The following is a 16552-nucleotide window of genomic DNA, read 5'->3' on the forward strand; positions in this document are numbered from 1 at the left end:
GTGCTTTAAAAATCACAGGGCCAAACCTTCAGTTGCATGGGGTAAGAATTGTAAAAACCATTTAAAATGGGGCATCCAACGAAGTGGGTTTCTGCCCATGAACGCTTATGCCCAAATAAATTTTAGTCTTTAAGGTGCCACAGGACTCTTGCTGTTTTGCTAAAAATAAACTAACATGGCTACCCCTCTGAAACTCATTTAAAATAATGGTCATCTTGTCAGCTCTCTGTTAGCGTGCAATTTATAGATCTTAATAGGCAGGGTAGAGAAAAGAGAAGATAGAAGAAACATCAGTATAACCTGACCCAATAAGCATGTTACTCCTGTTGCCTTCGTTTAGGGTCATGTTCTGCCCTCAATCTGGGCATGCGATTTCCATATGATGTCACTGGGACTTGTGTACAAACATTGAGAGAAGTTGATATCTCTTGAAGTGGAACTTCCATGACAAAACAGCGTAAGTAAAAAAAGTGGCTTTTTCCAGTTTAAAAACCTCAGGCAATAAACTCTTTCTTCTAGGTTCGGATAGGAAGGATGTTACTAGATTTTGAACAGTCATGCTACTTGGCTAGTAAGGACACATAGAGAGGTTAGGTGCTGTTACCAAACGTCCCACTTGCCAGTGATGGCAGGAGGGAAAATGAACATCTAAAATCTGCTTCCTTGGCTGCTGCTGTTGCCCAAAAGCCTTTGCTATCCTGAACCAACCCTAATGCTGATGTCAGGAGGGAGAGGAAGCATTAAAGCCTGCTCCATGGCTGTTTGCCCACAAGTGTCTGCTACCAAACCATGGCTTCCTCAACCAATCACATGCTAATAGAGGAATAGAAAATAGCACCCCTCTTCCCCCAACACCCCATTGGGCTGCTGCCACCCATATGCCCTTTTTTAAAACCTGACATATTACTACCAATTTCAAAAAAGAAAAACTAGTGCTTTGAATTAAGTGGCTTTCTAAGCCTCAAGGGCTGCTAAGGCAAGTTTTTAGGGTATCTGTTATGGGGTGATTATAAGCTTTTTTAGTTCAACTTCTGAATCTGTTGCCAAGGACTTCTTACAATTGTCTTGATGTTTGGAATTTTAGGAATTATTTTTGTTTGGATAACTGTTGGGTGCTGAAGTGTAAGTACCATTTGTGATTAAGGGAATTTTTTTAGGGATGGTTCAAATGCTGGCTACATCCAGCAAACGTACTGAATTTTTGATCATCAGTTATTTTGCTTCTTCAGATGTAATTCTGTATGGATCTTCATAAGTCAGTAACATTTTTCTTCTATTTATGTCAAATTCAAAGAAGTTATAGTGGAGCCAGCAGTTGGTGAAATTGAGGCGGGCAAAATGCTGAATGCCATCATTCTCTCATTGACTTCAGTGCGATTCGGAAGTATTCAGCCAAAATGGTGATCCATAATTATTGCCTATAAAAACTGTTACCATTTATTTGTTTTTTGTAGCACCTCACGATGTAAGCCCTTTCCGAACACAGAAGATGGCACAGTCCTTGTCCATAGAACTTGTACCTGACAAACAGAAAGCTAAGGGGAAGGGGAACATGTCAAGGTGATAACTGGTCATGGTGATGTTTGAATAGCACTTTGAATTATTTGTGCTACATGTCCACACACATTATCCCTAAAATCTAGCCAACATGGATCTATAAGGCTTTTATTTTCTAGAGATGATTCCTTTTCAGAACTTATCTAAACTTTCTTTTAAAGGGCATATAAAAGAAAATTATTACCTGAACTCATAGTTGCAAGATATGCACTGCTGTTTACCAATGAACAATAAGGCAATTCATTTTGCAGTAAGACTCCTGCAGCCATTGCAGTACCTGTTGAAACAGTAACATGTTTATTATACATACACCAGGGGAGACTTAAAAATTCACTGGAGGATAGCTAACCTTTAAAAAAACATACCTGAGCAAGTTACATGCAGAATAGAGTGAGACAGAGGCCTTTGGCTGTTAGATATTGGCTGTAGTACTTACTGTTACACAGTGGTTTTAACTGCAGGAAGTGACAGATTGTCTCAGAAAATTCAAGCCTCATATATCCTGCAGTTCTACCTTTGGAGTTTTGCTGAATGTGGACATCAGGGCTGGGTTCTTTATACAAATATGTCATTCAACAAAGTCCTAGAAGATTCAATGCACTGCCATGTTGATTTTATCAAACTGTCTAGAGTAAACACACTGTAAAACAGAAATCTTGCAACCATGCTTTTTTAAGGAGAAGCTAATTAAATCATTGTGGCAGCACGGTTTCTGGATCAGAAACCTCATATTTACAATTTTAGATTACTTTGTATTTTTTCAAGAGACATTATGTGTGCGGTTATGCATCTACAATAGCATTCATAATCACCAAAATTAAGTATACAAATCAGATGATTGGCCTCAAAACCTCAGGTTATTTTGCCATGTGGGCAACTATGGAAACCATATTTTGGGGGACACTGCTCCACTTAGAAGTCTGAGACCTTGCCATTGTGGAGAAGGGCTTTTTGGTATAACCTAAATTGTGAATTTAAACTGATACAGTTATACCAGTATAAACTCCCATAGGGACACTCTTATCCCAATGCAAGAGTATCTTTTTCCCATTTAGCTTATGTCCCCGAGGAAGTGTCTTAAACAAATAAAAAGGCATTCTTTAACAAGAATAAGAGCATTCGTACAGAATGTTGTATCAGTAGAACAGATAAAACTTTCCCATGCAGACAAGCCAGGTGTCCCAAATTCTGCAATGTTTTTAGGATTCAACAGCACTAACTATGCTGTCTCGAGGAACAGGAAATTTGCTAAGAAGGTGTTGTGGGGGGAGGTGGTACAGCAGTCTAAGACTGTGTTTTTGTAAGGTGTTAATTGCTTGCTTTTCCTTGCCCACTGTTTATGCATCTTTTTGTATAATGGTTTTTAAAAAATCAAGACTTTTAAAACATGCTCAATGTAGTTCAGATGTAGTATTATCTGATTTCATGATGGAGTAAATCAGAAATATCCCCAATGAAGACAATGAACCTGGTTCTCTTTTCACAAAAGGCCAATTTACACTACTTTGGCATTGTAAAGGGTCTTTAGAGTGAGCATAAATTACATTTAAACCCATTTTAAGGACCCTTAATAATGACAGAGCAGTGTAAAGGGGCCTTAATGCAAATGCAACCCCTGCAACCTCAAGGCGGCAGTATTTTGGACACACTGAAAAAGAGGGAATGGGGAGGATCAGTAATTACCCACCAAAATATATTGGGTGCCTCTGTTATTCAGGGACAATGGGGTAAACCTGTCCAGATGAGGAGAGGGTGTATTTCTGGCCAACATGAGAGAGGAAATTACTATTCATCTGGGAACCTGGCTGGGGTGCCGAGGGGAAAGGCAGTCAAGCTAATTGCTGGTGCCTGTGTATGGCAGGAGTCCAGTGCAGGTACTGATTCCATAGGGGGTCTGGTTCCCTGATAAACCAGAAGTGGAAATGGACCTAATGGGAAGCATTGCCTAAGGAAGCTACAGAACAGAGACAGGGCTCCTAATGTCTACTCCAGCAAAGAGACAACCTTTTTCACCAGCCCCTTAACTCTCATACAAGGGGAGAGCAATGGGGTGCCAGCAATGGGCTGGGACCAGCTGTGGAGGGCAGATGGCAGCCCTTTACCAGATGGAAGTGACTAAAGAAGGAAGTACTGCATGGATTACCTCCAGTTACTTCCTAGATGAGTTAACACAGTCACAGCCTACTTAAGCCACATCCCTTGCATCTTCTCTTTCTTTGTGTGTCCAGGACAATGAAAATCAGGCACTGTGTAACTACATGTAAATGAAAGCACCTTAACCAAGAGCCTTTAAAATCTTCAAGGATGCCAAGAAGTGCACTGTATCATAATAATATAAAAAAGTTATGGTTAACTGTATCTGAAATGTTTTCCATTCTGATATCTGACCCGACTTTGCTGTTATAGCAGCAAATTCCTTTATTATATTGGTAGCTGATAACACCCCCTATATTTAGGTAGCCCAGCACTTTCCGTTTTAAGAGATGCTTGTGCCCTTTTTTCAGAAGCTCTAACATTTCCACTGTTTGCAATAGGTTTCTGGAATTCAGCAGGGGGAAGCCTGCAGGCTAAAGAAATGCCTTTTATTTGTCTTATGAAATTCCATTCAGGTTCAGCTGAGTTATAAACTATTTTTAAAGAATCACCCTCTCCCTTCTCTCACTTGGATGCCTCAGGAAAATTCTGGCAGCTTGCCAAAATTGTAAGTTGAACACACAAACATTCTAAAGATTTAGGTCCATGCTCCCCATCATCAAAGCAACAGCCGTGCCACCACCACCACACATGGCATGGGGAATGTCTGGGAGCTGCCAGAGCAACTGTCGTGGCAGGATGTAGGGAAGGGGGAGAGAGATGAATCAAGCCTGGCTGGGCTCCACTGATCTAACACAGGGTCCAGACATCCCATTCCCTATTCCCAGAGCATCACTGGGGGGCAAGAGTTCTCCAAATTCCCCATAGGGGAAGAGAGACATCCAGACTGGAATCCCCATGTAATCCCTTCTGGCCATCCTATTCTCCACTCTGGAGGTACCACTGTGGTGGGAGCAAGGAAATGATTGCTGGGCTGGGTCAGACTCTCCCTCATCACCCCTGGACCCGGGATATGGAACCAGCGGCCCACCCCTTCCCTCCTCCTGCCACCACCTACCACAATCAGTCCTGTAACTCAAGTGGCCAAAGTCTGCACTGTCATGCTGATGGTTTAGGATTCACACCAGATGATGGTGCATGATTGTTGAATTGTACGTAATAGAATTTTGTTTTTACCCTTTTCCTCTAACAAAAACACCATCCTATGAAATTTACATTTAAAAAAACTGTTAAAAGAAAGTGATTTAGGTTGCTAAGTCAAGCACTCAAGAGTTAGGATGTACCAGACTTACAGTTGTTCATATAGTCTGAATTGTGCCCCTTCTGCATATTAATTGTCTGCCTATGCCAGAAGAAAGACAGGAGGCAATGGATATGGTTTAATTAGGCTGTAACTTTACTAAAGATACTAAGTTTATTTTTTTAAATATTTCAGTTAGGACTAGATTCGCTGAACACTTACTAAGTCGTCTTAGTTCTCCAACATATTTTGATTCTTTTGAACTCTTTTGTTCATAATCCATACTGGGAATATCTAGCTGTGATGGGGGTACTGAAACTGCTTGTTACAATAAGTGTTCTTACTATGAAGTTATTTAGCCAGAAGCTAGCAGGCTACTTAACCCAAGCTACTGATTCACACAATTATTTCTGCTGCAGGTACCTGAACAATATGTTTAACAATTAAAATAATTCAAGAGATGTTGGATAAACAGCACAAATTTGCACATAAGAATAGTTTCTAAACTCTTGCATATACAAAAGAACAGTGGAAAACAGTGAATTTTCCAAATTCACGTTAGAGGGACACATCATGCTTGTGAAAGTTTACTGTCTGAAAAATTTTACTTGCATTTGTTACAATTAACATATGATATTACTGTAACTGAACGAGGTTAAAGGAAAATATGTATTTTTTTGTTTGAGGGATAACACCACTTTGTGTATGCACGTTTTCTATACATTCAATTCTGTGTGGATTGTTTAAACAATAAGGTACAAAAAAATTCTAAAAAACAGAAAGATGTGGTGGTAAAACTGCAAAAATTGGCAGAGGCATTCAGGAGAAAGTGTGGTTCCCAAAATGACGACATATTTTTTTTAAAAAAAAATTAACTTCAGTTCAGGTTGAAGTTTCTTTCACTGTAAGAAAAGATGACTCAGTATTGCAGAAAATTGCGTAGCTATAGAATTGCAGAATACTGTACTAATGAGCTCTTTCTAAATAATACAGGAATGAGTTCGTTGATTTGCCCAGGAATTTTTTTCATAGCAATTGGGCATCTCTCAAATTCCTTTCCAGAACCCAGACTAATCCTACTTCTCTTTCCCATATGAGCAGGTCTATGGACTTTTCAATATTTTCTTTGTTTTAAGAGTGCTGTAGTATTTCATTTCAAACATAAGTATGATGAATTTACTACAAGACAGCTATTCTGAATTCAGCGAAGTGAGCAATATTCAGCCTCTGCATTTATTTTTGAAAACAAGTTAGGTGGGATTGTCACTTATTACATTAAAGAGGAAAATAGCTCTTTTTGGAACAAGGGCAAAATGTGGCTCACAGTAAGGAAATGTGCTGTGATTTGGAACAGGAATTACTATTTAACATTGCAGTATTGCAAGTATATACAGTAAGGCGCGTCAAGAACAGATTTTGTTTTACATTGCTACACAAACAAGGACAGCATTAAAGTAAAACTAGTGCTTGAGTAACAACTGTTCACTTGATTCTTATAAATGGCACTGGAGTGGAAAGAGAACAAGAGACTGTTTAGTTGCTGCAATTTTCTTTAAGCAGTTAGGATCAAAATTGAGGGCATTTTCTGGAAAGAAATTTAGTGTTTTCTGTTTCTTTTATTTAAAATATACTTTTAGCCCTTAAAGGCCTGATTCACCAATTTGTTCATTATATTTTACACTCAATCCTGGCACATGCTAGAGAAAAACAAACAAACACCATATTATTTTAGGGCATGTTCCTAACTCTCTTACAGAGCTAATAAAGTCACATCTTGAGGAAGTCATGCTATGACAGTAATCAGATTATCTGCGTTATCCATGTGACATATACCTAGATTGCTCTGACAGCAAAGCAGGAGGACTTTAATCTCAGATTCATGGTTTTTAAAAAAAATGGAATAGCGTCTCAGGTAATCTACCATCTGCTTATATTTAACCATACATCAACCATAGAATACAGGGCCATTAAGTCTGCATAAATAACATTGCTAATGGAACTATAGTACTGTAATAGCATACATCTATTGATTAACTGAAGGAAATAGCAGTATGGTATTGCCCAAGGATGCAAATGGCTCCTGAATTGTAGTATACTGTCTGATGCCAAAGATTGAGGGAAATATTGCACCAAAAACAACTCTTCTATTGCTCAAACCATGTTGTCAGTTAGTATAGATTTTGCAGCAGTTTTCTCCCTTTCCTGAAGAAAACTGATCCCCAAATAAAAAGGACACAAGTTTTTGTTGGCTGTCCACTGGTCACTATGTTGATCCACACTTTTGTTGACTGAACTGAACAAAAATCCCATTATGCTCTATATGGCTAGACCAAAGGTGAAGTGGAAAACTACTCCTTGAGAAACTCAGGGTATGTCTACAATGCATCTCGGAGCAAGCCTCCCAGCCCTCCAGTCTATTCCTTATGTGATTGCTACAAAGCTATTCCCCAGACTAGGTAATGTATGATCCTTTCTGTATTATGCTGATTTATCTTTGATTAATAAACTGACACAGCCTGGGTTAGCTGATGTCTTATCAATAAAAGAATAGAACCCTACACTATGTGTTTGATAACAGATTAATGGTCATCTGGCATGCTTTAGGACTGAATTTGAATAATCCAGAGTAAAATGACCATAAGGTTAATTTAAATTTACATTGAGCACTTTGCAGGGCTAATTCCATCATTCACTAATGCCCTATTGAACCAGTTCTCAAATATCTGCCGGGATGACATTCAGTCACCTTCTTGGCAAGTCTATTTCACTGCTTAGTTTCTCTTGCTGTTAAGACTTTTTCCTTACTACTTAGCCAAAATGATTAACTTTTCAGCTTCAGGTCACTGCAGGTTGTCTTACTATCTTGTGAGACTATTAATAACTTCCTCTTTTCATTTATATTGTTACTCTGAAATTATTCAATGTGTTCATGCCTACAGAGTCTTATTAAAAAAACTACAAAATGTAGCTCTTTATTTTAGTCCCAGTTATTTTTATTATATAATTGGATTATTAATTAATTAAGTGTTGAAGAAACTAAAAACAACTTTGAGTAGAACTTCAGGTATTTTTAGACACTATTTTTTGTAAGCAGGATTTTTTTTTTTCATTTTATAGCACCACAGCTTTCATTAGGAGTTGAAAAAGCATCTCTTGAAGCTTCTCAATGCTATTTTTCAGTAACAGCCACAAAATGTAGCATTCTCCAAATATATTAATCTAGATTCTCTAAAGCTTGGTTCTATTTAGGATAATGATCCAATGAGAGATTGCTTGTCACTCTTCCACTCCATGTTCTTCAGTACTTCCAAGTCACTGCAGTTAGCAACACAAAAATCATGTAGCACAAAAAGTCTTGCTCACACTTCATGGGATAAATCCTGTCCCATGTTCCACTAGTGCCGAGAGATAATTTTCTTGCATAGGAAGAGATGTGATTATACTGTGCCATGGGGGAAGGAGCAGGGGGGAACCAAGACTGAGAGAGACTGCACAGCAGGACAAGAGGATTCCCTACATACGCCTATCAGTTTGCAGCAGGAACGTGGATGTCGCTAAGGAAAGAGATTGGTGGTTCTACCTCTATCTGCTGGGGGAAGGACGGACCACACAGGCAATGGAGGCTACTCTCCAGGTCCAATGATTGGCTTTGCTGTCGCTCTACCTTGAGTGGAAGAAGATTCTTTCCCCTCATCTCTGCTACTTGGGAGGTTTCTCTGGTGCCCACATGTTGCTCAAGATGGGTGTTGTGCAGAGTATTTGCCCAAGAATGAGAGAGAGAAAAAACAGTTTGATATTCTGGCTGCCAGAAAGAAATTGTACTGAGTGAGTGAAAGAAAGGAGAGAACGAAATGTCTAAAGAATATCCCAAGTAATTCATATAGCTACTTAACATAAAAATACAAGTAATTATTTCCTTTTCTTACAGATCATATTTTCAAAACTTGCAGATGAGTTTGTGTTCTAGAGCAGAATGGCTCCAGTTATGACAAATCAGCTGCACCATGAACAGTAATCCTATGGTAAGGCTCATTATCACATTTTTGTTGAACTACCTACCTAAAGGCCTCTGTCATGCAAACACTTATGCATGAGAGTAACTTTGTACATGTAAGTAAATCCATGGAGTTCAGTGAAATACTCACATACTTACAAGATCAGGGCCATAGTTAGTAGCCAATTTAAAAATCTCTAGGTATAAGAATCTCAGCAATTTAAACCTCAGTATAAAAGACACAGTGAACTTGAAGTCTAATCAACTTAATAAGTGAACAGTAGCTTCAGACACTACACATCTCCGAGAGTCCCCCTGCTGGTTTTTGTGGATACATTCATATCTTCCTGCTTTTGTTTTTTAAGATGGATGTGTTCTCCCCTATTGTCTTTAAACAAGTAAAAACCATTTAAGGGCCAGATTTTAAAAGTTCTGAGGTGCCGAAAGATGCAGATAGGCACGTAGTCCCTTTTAAAAAAATCCATTTAGGCACCTTTCTGCAACTTTAGGCAATACTTTCAAAAATCTGGCTATCAGCGTCTGTCCCTGCCAACACATCTCCATGAGTAACTGCTGTGGTCCTACTGAAGTCAATGGGACTACCTGCCTGACTAGTTACTCATGTGGATAAATGTTTTCAGGATCAGGCCCTTAACTGTCAATACATAGGAAGAAGCAAAAGTAACAAGACACAAAGTTCTGTAAACTGCACCAAGTTTTCTTCTCTAATCTCTAAATATTATTTTCTTTAATCTCTGTCAGTTATAGTAACCTTAGATGATACTTTTACAAGTGTAAGTTAAAGAAAGTCACAGTAGTGTGATTATTAAAAAAAAAAATCCCTTTAGTCCAAAATTCAGGTTTTTAAATCAGGTGTTTTAAGATATGCAATCCAGAGTTTTGACATTAATAAATGTTTAAATATGATAACAAGCAGCCAACCAGAAGACTTCAGCCAAAAGTACAGGTCACTGAAAAAGCCAAAGCTTATAACAGAATTGCTAACCCAACCTTAACATCATTGTCAGAAATAATACAAATTAGTACAGATTTGTAAAGATGCTAGGAGAAAACTAGTGTGTTTATTTCCTTGTTGCATTATTACTAGTGATGACAATTTTAAAAGGGAAAATATTATTGTGTATGCAACAGTAATGATCAGGGTCTCATTAGTGCTAGGCACTTCACAAATGTGTAAACTGAGATTATTAAAGCATCCTAAAGTAGTTATGTGCCTAGCTCTCACTAAATTTCAATGGGATTTAACTCCCTAAGGCACCTTTGAAATTTCTAACTGTAGTAAAGTCCCTTCCCTAAGGAGCTTTCAATCTAGGTTTAGCAACAAGACACAACAGGTGGATGAAAAACGGGGGGAAATGGAGGTCAAGGTAACAATAACACATTTTCATATAGACTAGCTATATTACATTTACACAGTGGGATGATCCTACATCTGTGGCAAAAACACCCAATGATTTAAATGGTAACAGTATTAGGACCAATATATTACTTCTGTATCTGCCCCCATGCACTTTTTTTAAAAGGAAAAACAATATTCACCATCTGTTTCAGTAAGAACTGAAAGTGACAATCATTAAGCATGGTGTTTACACAGGACTGTGACTTCTTACCATATATACACAAAAGGAACAAAAGAATATAATTAGGCTTGGAAGATTTAGATTTTTATGAATAAATGTTGGTAAACACCACCCCCCCCCCCACACAATTTCCATTGAAGATAACTGAAATTTATAAATAGGCAAAGTAAAAAACAATGCTATTTGAGAACTTAAAGTTAAAATCCAGTGATTTAATATTTTGAATTAGCTTTATTACAAATTGACTAGCAAATGAACAGTAAAAACATGTATAATTTGTTGATTTAAGGATACTTTGTATATTTTGAGATGTGATGTTTACTATGTTTATCTTAATGATTTATAAAGCTTTAACTTTTTGAATCTCAATGTCTGTCATTAAATAATTTTCTGACACCCTCCTCATAATTTTCCACAACTGTGAAAATTTAAATCAATAAAATATATTAAAAGTGCTTAAAAATAAACATCAATATTATCCAACAAAATTTAATAAAAAAATAAAAATCAAATTCTGCCAAGCCTACATAATTCAGCAGAACATTGCGTAGGTGCTGCAACCCTGGGTATTAACTGAAGGTGGGCATAAATTAAATAGCAAGAAATATCGTGCTAAACTGATGGACAGGTCTAACAATTGATTTAATTAGTATTATTTAATTCACTATCAGAGTTCTTCAGTAAATGCTAGCATGATAGTTTACGGACATTATTTTAAACTACCTTGAACAGGCTGGCAACCAATAATTACTATTGGGAATTATAAAGGAACAGTGTGAAAGTGAATATATTAACTGTTCTACAAACAAAACTGGTGACTCAGATATTTTTAATCTTGCATCTCGTGTATTAAGACTACTTTTTTCTGATTTACATGGTGAATTGCATATAGAAGAGGAAATTGGACTGTCATTATAGTTTGGAATCCTATACACAACTGAATTTTAATGAGACTATGCTCACAAATGCACATGCTTTAAAATCTGACTTTTGCAATGTCAAATGAATATAAATATCTGTCCTTTGCAAATTTCAAACACTCAGAACTAGAGAGAGTTAGCTTCTCATTTTAAATTAGTTTAACAGGCATTTCAACAGTTTCAGTTTAACTCACCTGTTACCCAGAAAAAAGATTGGGTGACTGTAGATCCCTTCATTACTGCAGATTTGATAGAGCACAAGTAGCGTGTTGCATGGAAATATACATTTATAGAAGTGAATTCTAAATGTTGTTCAGTTTTTACTGTGGTTAATTGGATTTGCAAGGGTAATCGGGGAGGAGCCAACAACGATCAGTTTTTTTCCCCTAAGACTACATATGCAATATCTAAGGGACTATGTAGATAATCCTCCCACAAAGTGCTTTCTATATCTGGTTTAGATTTTAAAGGGATTGAGGCTATTAGGCCACATTAAACCTTATATTTTAATAACGGATTTCTCTCCCTCTTCCTTCCATTCATCTCATTCCCATTACAGTCTGGCAAAACCTGCTTGTCATTTCTAGTAGATATTTATAAGATGTATTTGCTAACCATTGAAGCATGCAGAGTTGGCAACGTAGACGTAATTTCAGATGAACTTACATTGAACAAGAACTGAGTAATAAATCAATTTTCAAACACAATGAATAATGTCATGCTCAAATCTCTGTTATCTCATCTGTTCTTTTAATATTTTCCTTCTTATTTTAACACGGGGGCCTAGCATATAACTACTGTAGTTATAGCTAGTGTAAGTTAATGGAATCAAACATGGTATGTCTACAACAACATGAAGAAACAAGTGCCTTTGAAGAGAACATATCTAATCAAAGCAGGAAGAGCATAACTATAAGGATTTTCTTTGGATGAGTGAATCAGCAAATAACTAGCAAACATACAGCATGGGAAATATTTTGCTCTATTTTACAAAGTTCATTTAAATCACTGAATATTAGCTGACAATACAAAAAGTTTCCACTGATTTCCTGAATTTTCTTGCAGCTCTTATTAAAAAAGCTGGTAATGCAAGTAACAGTTGTTGAAAGTTCACCATAATATGACACCCGACTGTCCCCCTCCCCCTCACTTAAAAACACAGTAGCCTATATTCACATAAGCTTCTTGGAAACAGGGGGATCCACTTTGTTTACGCAAGCAAAGTGATCCGGATACAACTGTTCTAAGCGCTAAGCCTACAACCAATTAAGCTTGGAAAATATTGTGTCAGCTAAGGACCTGCCTTCATTTGGGCAGGGAAGACATTAGGTTAGTAACAGAGCTAAATTGTTAGGTCTGTTTTTAGAAACAGTTTTCTAGTCAGATTTAACTGTTTGTGATGGTTAACATCGGTGGAATTAGTAAAATTCAGAGATGAAAAAATTCAGATGATCCTATATGCAAAAATTTATCTAAGAGGAGAAAAAGTGGTATTTAAAATTGTAGATGCTATTTTTCACAGACAATATTTTTGCAAACACAAAAACTGATATGTACAAAAACTGAAGTTGTGTTTTTACATGGCTAATTACAATATCCAGTTTGTACAAATCCAAGCACATTTGTGCAAAAAGCCCAGCCATGGAAAGCCACATCCACAGTTTAGAGGTCCTATTGAGGTCACTTAAAAAATATGGGCCAAGGTTATTCTCAAGTTTGCTTTTTCTTTCGATTTTCCAGTTAAATATTATATTCTTTAAAAATGACATGGTAAAAATATTACTGTTTACAAAAATGATGGTTGGTTTCATCGTATAGTACTTGGAGAAGATGAAGTAAGGAAATGGTTACATGACCACTAAAACCACCCTCTCTGAAAAATAAGTTTGGGGCACTGCATTATGTTATTAGACCAAACAACTCTGACTCTCAAACTTTCATTTGTTAATTACAAAGGGAGAAAAGAAATCCATTAAATCCACTGTTTCCACCCCTCAGGGATTTTGTGTCTCATGAAAAAACTAGCAGGCTGTATGTCCAGTCAATTTTTTATTTCAGAAATATCAATGGCAAATATTCACTGTCCAAATTAACAATATTTACCCAAGTTATTTTAATTGTAGTTTTTGAGTCTCTTGGCTATGTCGTAATTCCTTTCCTTTCTGTAGCTGAAAAATATTAAATGGAATAATCCATAATTCAAAAATAAATGTTTTTAACAATGGCAAATGATTGCTATCACTTTGGATATTGTACCTAAACTTTTGTACCTAAAATTCCAGCAGACAAAAGAAGACTGAAGTATACTAATAGACTATGAGGGATACCCTAATAATTGCCTTACTAGATGTAGTCATACTTGTAACGTATTTATAACAAACAGATTTTGGAGAACATGTAATTTAATTTTGCTCCACTGTGATGTTCCCTGTAATTAACATGCATATTAAAATACATTTTTAGGACTGAAGATGCTGTATAGTGACAAATGCAGGTAGCAGAATGAATTGCTGAGAGGCAAAATCATAAGGTTTTAACTAAATAAGTTACTAGTGCTCATTTTCATGTTTTCTACTTTCTACAATACAGTTAAAAAGTAAACCCTAATTCCATTAAAAATACTATTTGAAGAGGCTTATTATTTTGAACTTTAAGGTCAGAAACTTGTTAACAGAGATGCAATAGATATAAATAATAAAAATAATATTAGCTATTTGAGTGGCAAAATTATGTTCGTGGCTCTTTCTAATGTGTGTGTAACTCCACCTACAAAACAGTTTAATTTCTAAAAGTTCAAAGTTGTAGATAGTTAATATATTAAAAGCAAATCCTTTTATTTAGAAACCTGACCAGATCAGATACTCACACATCAAAAGTAATTGTTTTAGAAAACATTAATAACACATCCCTTGCTTTTTTTAGTATGTCACTCTGGGCTTCATTTTCTAGAAATCCTGAGCACCTCCAGTTCCCATTGACTTCAGGTGGAACCGTGGGAACTCAGCATATCTGAAAAAATCAGTCTCTATGAGCTCTATGCTGCAAACGCTTAACCATGTAAGAAACTTCACTTACTGGAGCAGTCCCTTAGAAGGCAATGAAGCTATTTAGGTAAGTAAAATTATTCATGTACTTAAGTGTTTACAAGATAGTGCCCCTCGCTGTAACTAATTGGACTGTCACTACCATATGGATCCAAATTTGCCAGTTGCTGAGCACCCTTTGTCCCCCAGAAGAAACAGTCTAAGTACTCTGAGATTTTTTTTAAATTAATTGAATTTAAGGCAAAGAAAGGTAATTTTTAAAAATTTAGATGAGCTTTTAGTGAGAACTGATGCATTTTGGAAACTTTGAAATTTTAATATTTAAAGAACAGCTAGTGAGCACTTTAATAATTACTTTTCCTAACGATAACATAACTTCTTATTGGCTACCTGTTCATTTCCAGGCACAGTTCAGACGTGATGGTCTGGAACCCAGCTGAGAGCTTGCCTTTTTGCTCTATCCACTTGCAGAAGTTAAGATCTGCTGGGTTGTTCTAGCTCTTCCTAGATTTGTGTTCTTCAGTACTAAAGGTAGGCCATTCTCAGTTGAAGAACCATCTACCCTAGTAACTTGCCAGAGTTTAGTTAACTCCATGATTCAATGGCAGGCCTATTTGTCTGAACAGTTATTACTTCATTTCTATTTTCATTAGGGCTAGGAGGTTTTGTGCCAGTTGAAGAGTTACTTTTTGTGTTACCCATATTGTTTGCTGTTTTCAAAGAATTAAGGCACAGCTATAGGTGGGATATAAGGCAATGAATTAATACTCTTAAAGCCTATAGAACTCAGCATTTCTTATTTAAACAAAAACAAACAAAAGAATCCTAAGCACTTTGGAAAATCCTACAGAACTATCTCAACCACAATAACAGGTCTTTTAGGTAAGTAGAACAAGACCTGGTCAACTTATGTGTCTAGAATTGTCTATGCTCTTAGGGCTGCATTACAGAAGGCTTAACAAATTCACCTGTCCATGACCCCAGACAACTCATTTATCTGCTTAGACCAATGGAAAACTGTGTGTAATAATCTACCGGCAAGTTTAAAAATTCTGACAGCAGTTAACACACTTCCATAATGCAGTCAAACAGGCAGAATCAAAGCTTCAAACTGTCCTGAAAATGCAAATATTTACCAAGGTAAAAATAATTGAACTAACATGAACATCTTGTTATCTTGTGTTAAAGCATAAAATATAACACACCACACAGGAACTACATTGCATTTAATATTATGTTCTCACATTGTACCTTTACTTAAGAATATCAAAATGCTTTATAAGAGGGAGAAAGTCAGACACAAAGGATAAAGGGACCTTGGCAACTTAAAATTCATGTGTTATAAACACACACATTATCTATTACTAACAACACATTACTAAAGATCCAATCTATTTATCACTTTAAAGTTGAGATTTTCAAAACTAACATTAATTTTAATGGGACTTGTGTGTCTAAATTTCCTAGTCATCTTTGGAAATTTCAATCTATGCTCTTCATTCACTTTTTGCTTTTCTCTGTTTGGATAATGAAAATCAATGAAGCCAGCTTTGCTTTCAGGTTCCGAATGTTGAGATGTTTAGACTCAAACATGACAGGGCTGTGCTCGTTTATAAACAACTTGTTTTTATTGTAATTTCAAAAATTGAGGAAACATTTCTATTTGTTTTAGGATTTATAAAAGTTTATTTACAACTCTTAATTCAGGATCCAGTTTATGTTGGCATTTTTGTCACACAGCAAGTCAGGGACAGGGTCTGGAAAGAGAACACAGCTTGGACTCTCAATCCTGTGCTCCAACAATCAGACACACACCACACAACACATTGCACAGTTGTGAGCTAAAATCATGACTTAGGTACCTAGTGTGGCCCAAGAACAAAGTCCACGCCAACCACGCCCTCTGAAATGTATTATTCCACTCAGAAATTGCATGTATTCTTAGCGATAAAGGATGAATGTATAATCTGAAACAACAAATACAGGTTCAAGTTTTCTATCGAGTGCAATATGTTGTTTAAAGATTCTCCCTGTCCCTCTTTAGACAATCTTATCTTTCCATATTCCCTCCTCTGGTTTTTCCTTTCCTTCACTATTAATTA

At 36.6% G+C, this 16552-nt stretch overlaps 1 protein-coding gene across 2 annotated transcripts in view; it reads right to left on the minus strand.

The window, feature by feature from the left end:
* The window catches only part of PTPDC1 (protein tyrosine phosphatase domain containing 1), a 42085-nt gene that overhangs the window by 18627 nt on the left and 6906 nt on the right, over positions 1 to 16552 (minus strand). For both annotated transcript variants that reach the window (XM_067543818.1, XM_067543819.1), the window contains one exon: positions 1742 to 1834. In XM_067543818.1, coding sequence (XP_067399919.1) covers positions 1742 to 1826 — 85 coding nt within the window. In that variant the 5' untranslated portion in view covers positions 1827 to 1834. The remainder of the gene's footprint in view (positions 1 to 1741; positions 1835 to 16552) is intronic.

This window comes from Emydura macquarii, unplaced genomic scaffold (genome assembly GCF_026122565.2).
Source record: "Emydura macquarii macquarii isolate MOO-44397 ecotype Brisbane River unplaced genomic scaffold, CSIRO-AGI_Emac_v2 contig_968, whole genome shotgun sequence".
Lineage (NCBI taxonomy): Eukaryota > Metazoa > Chordata > Testudines > Chelidae > Emydura > Emydura macquarii.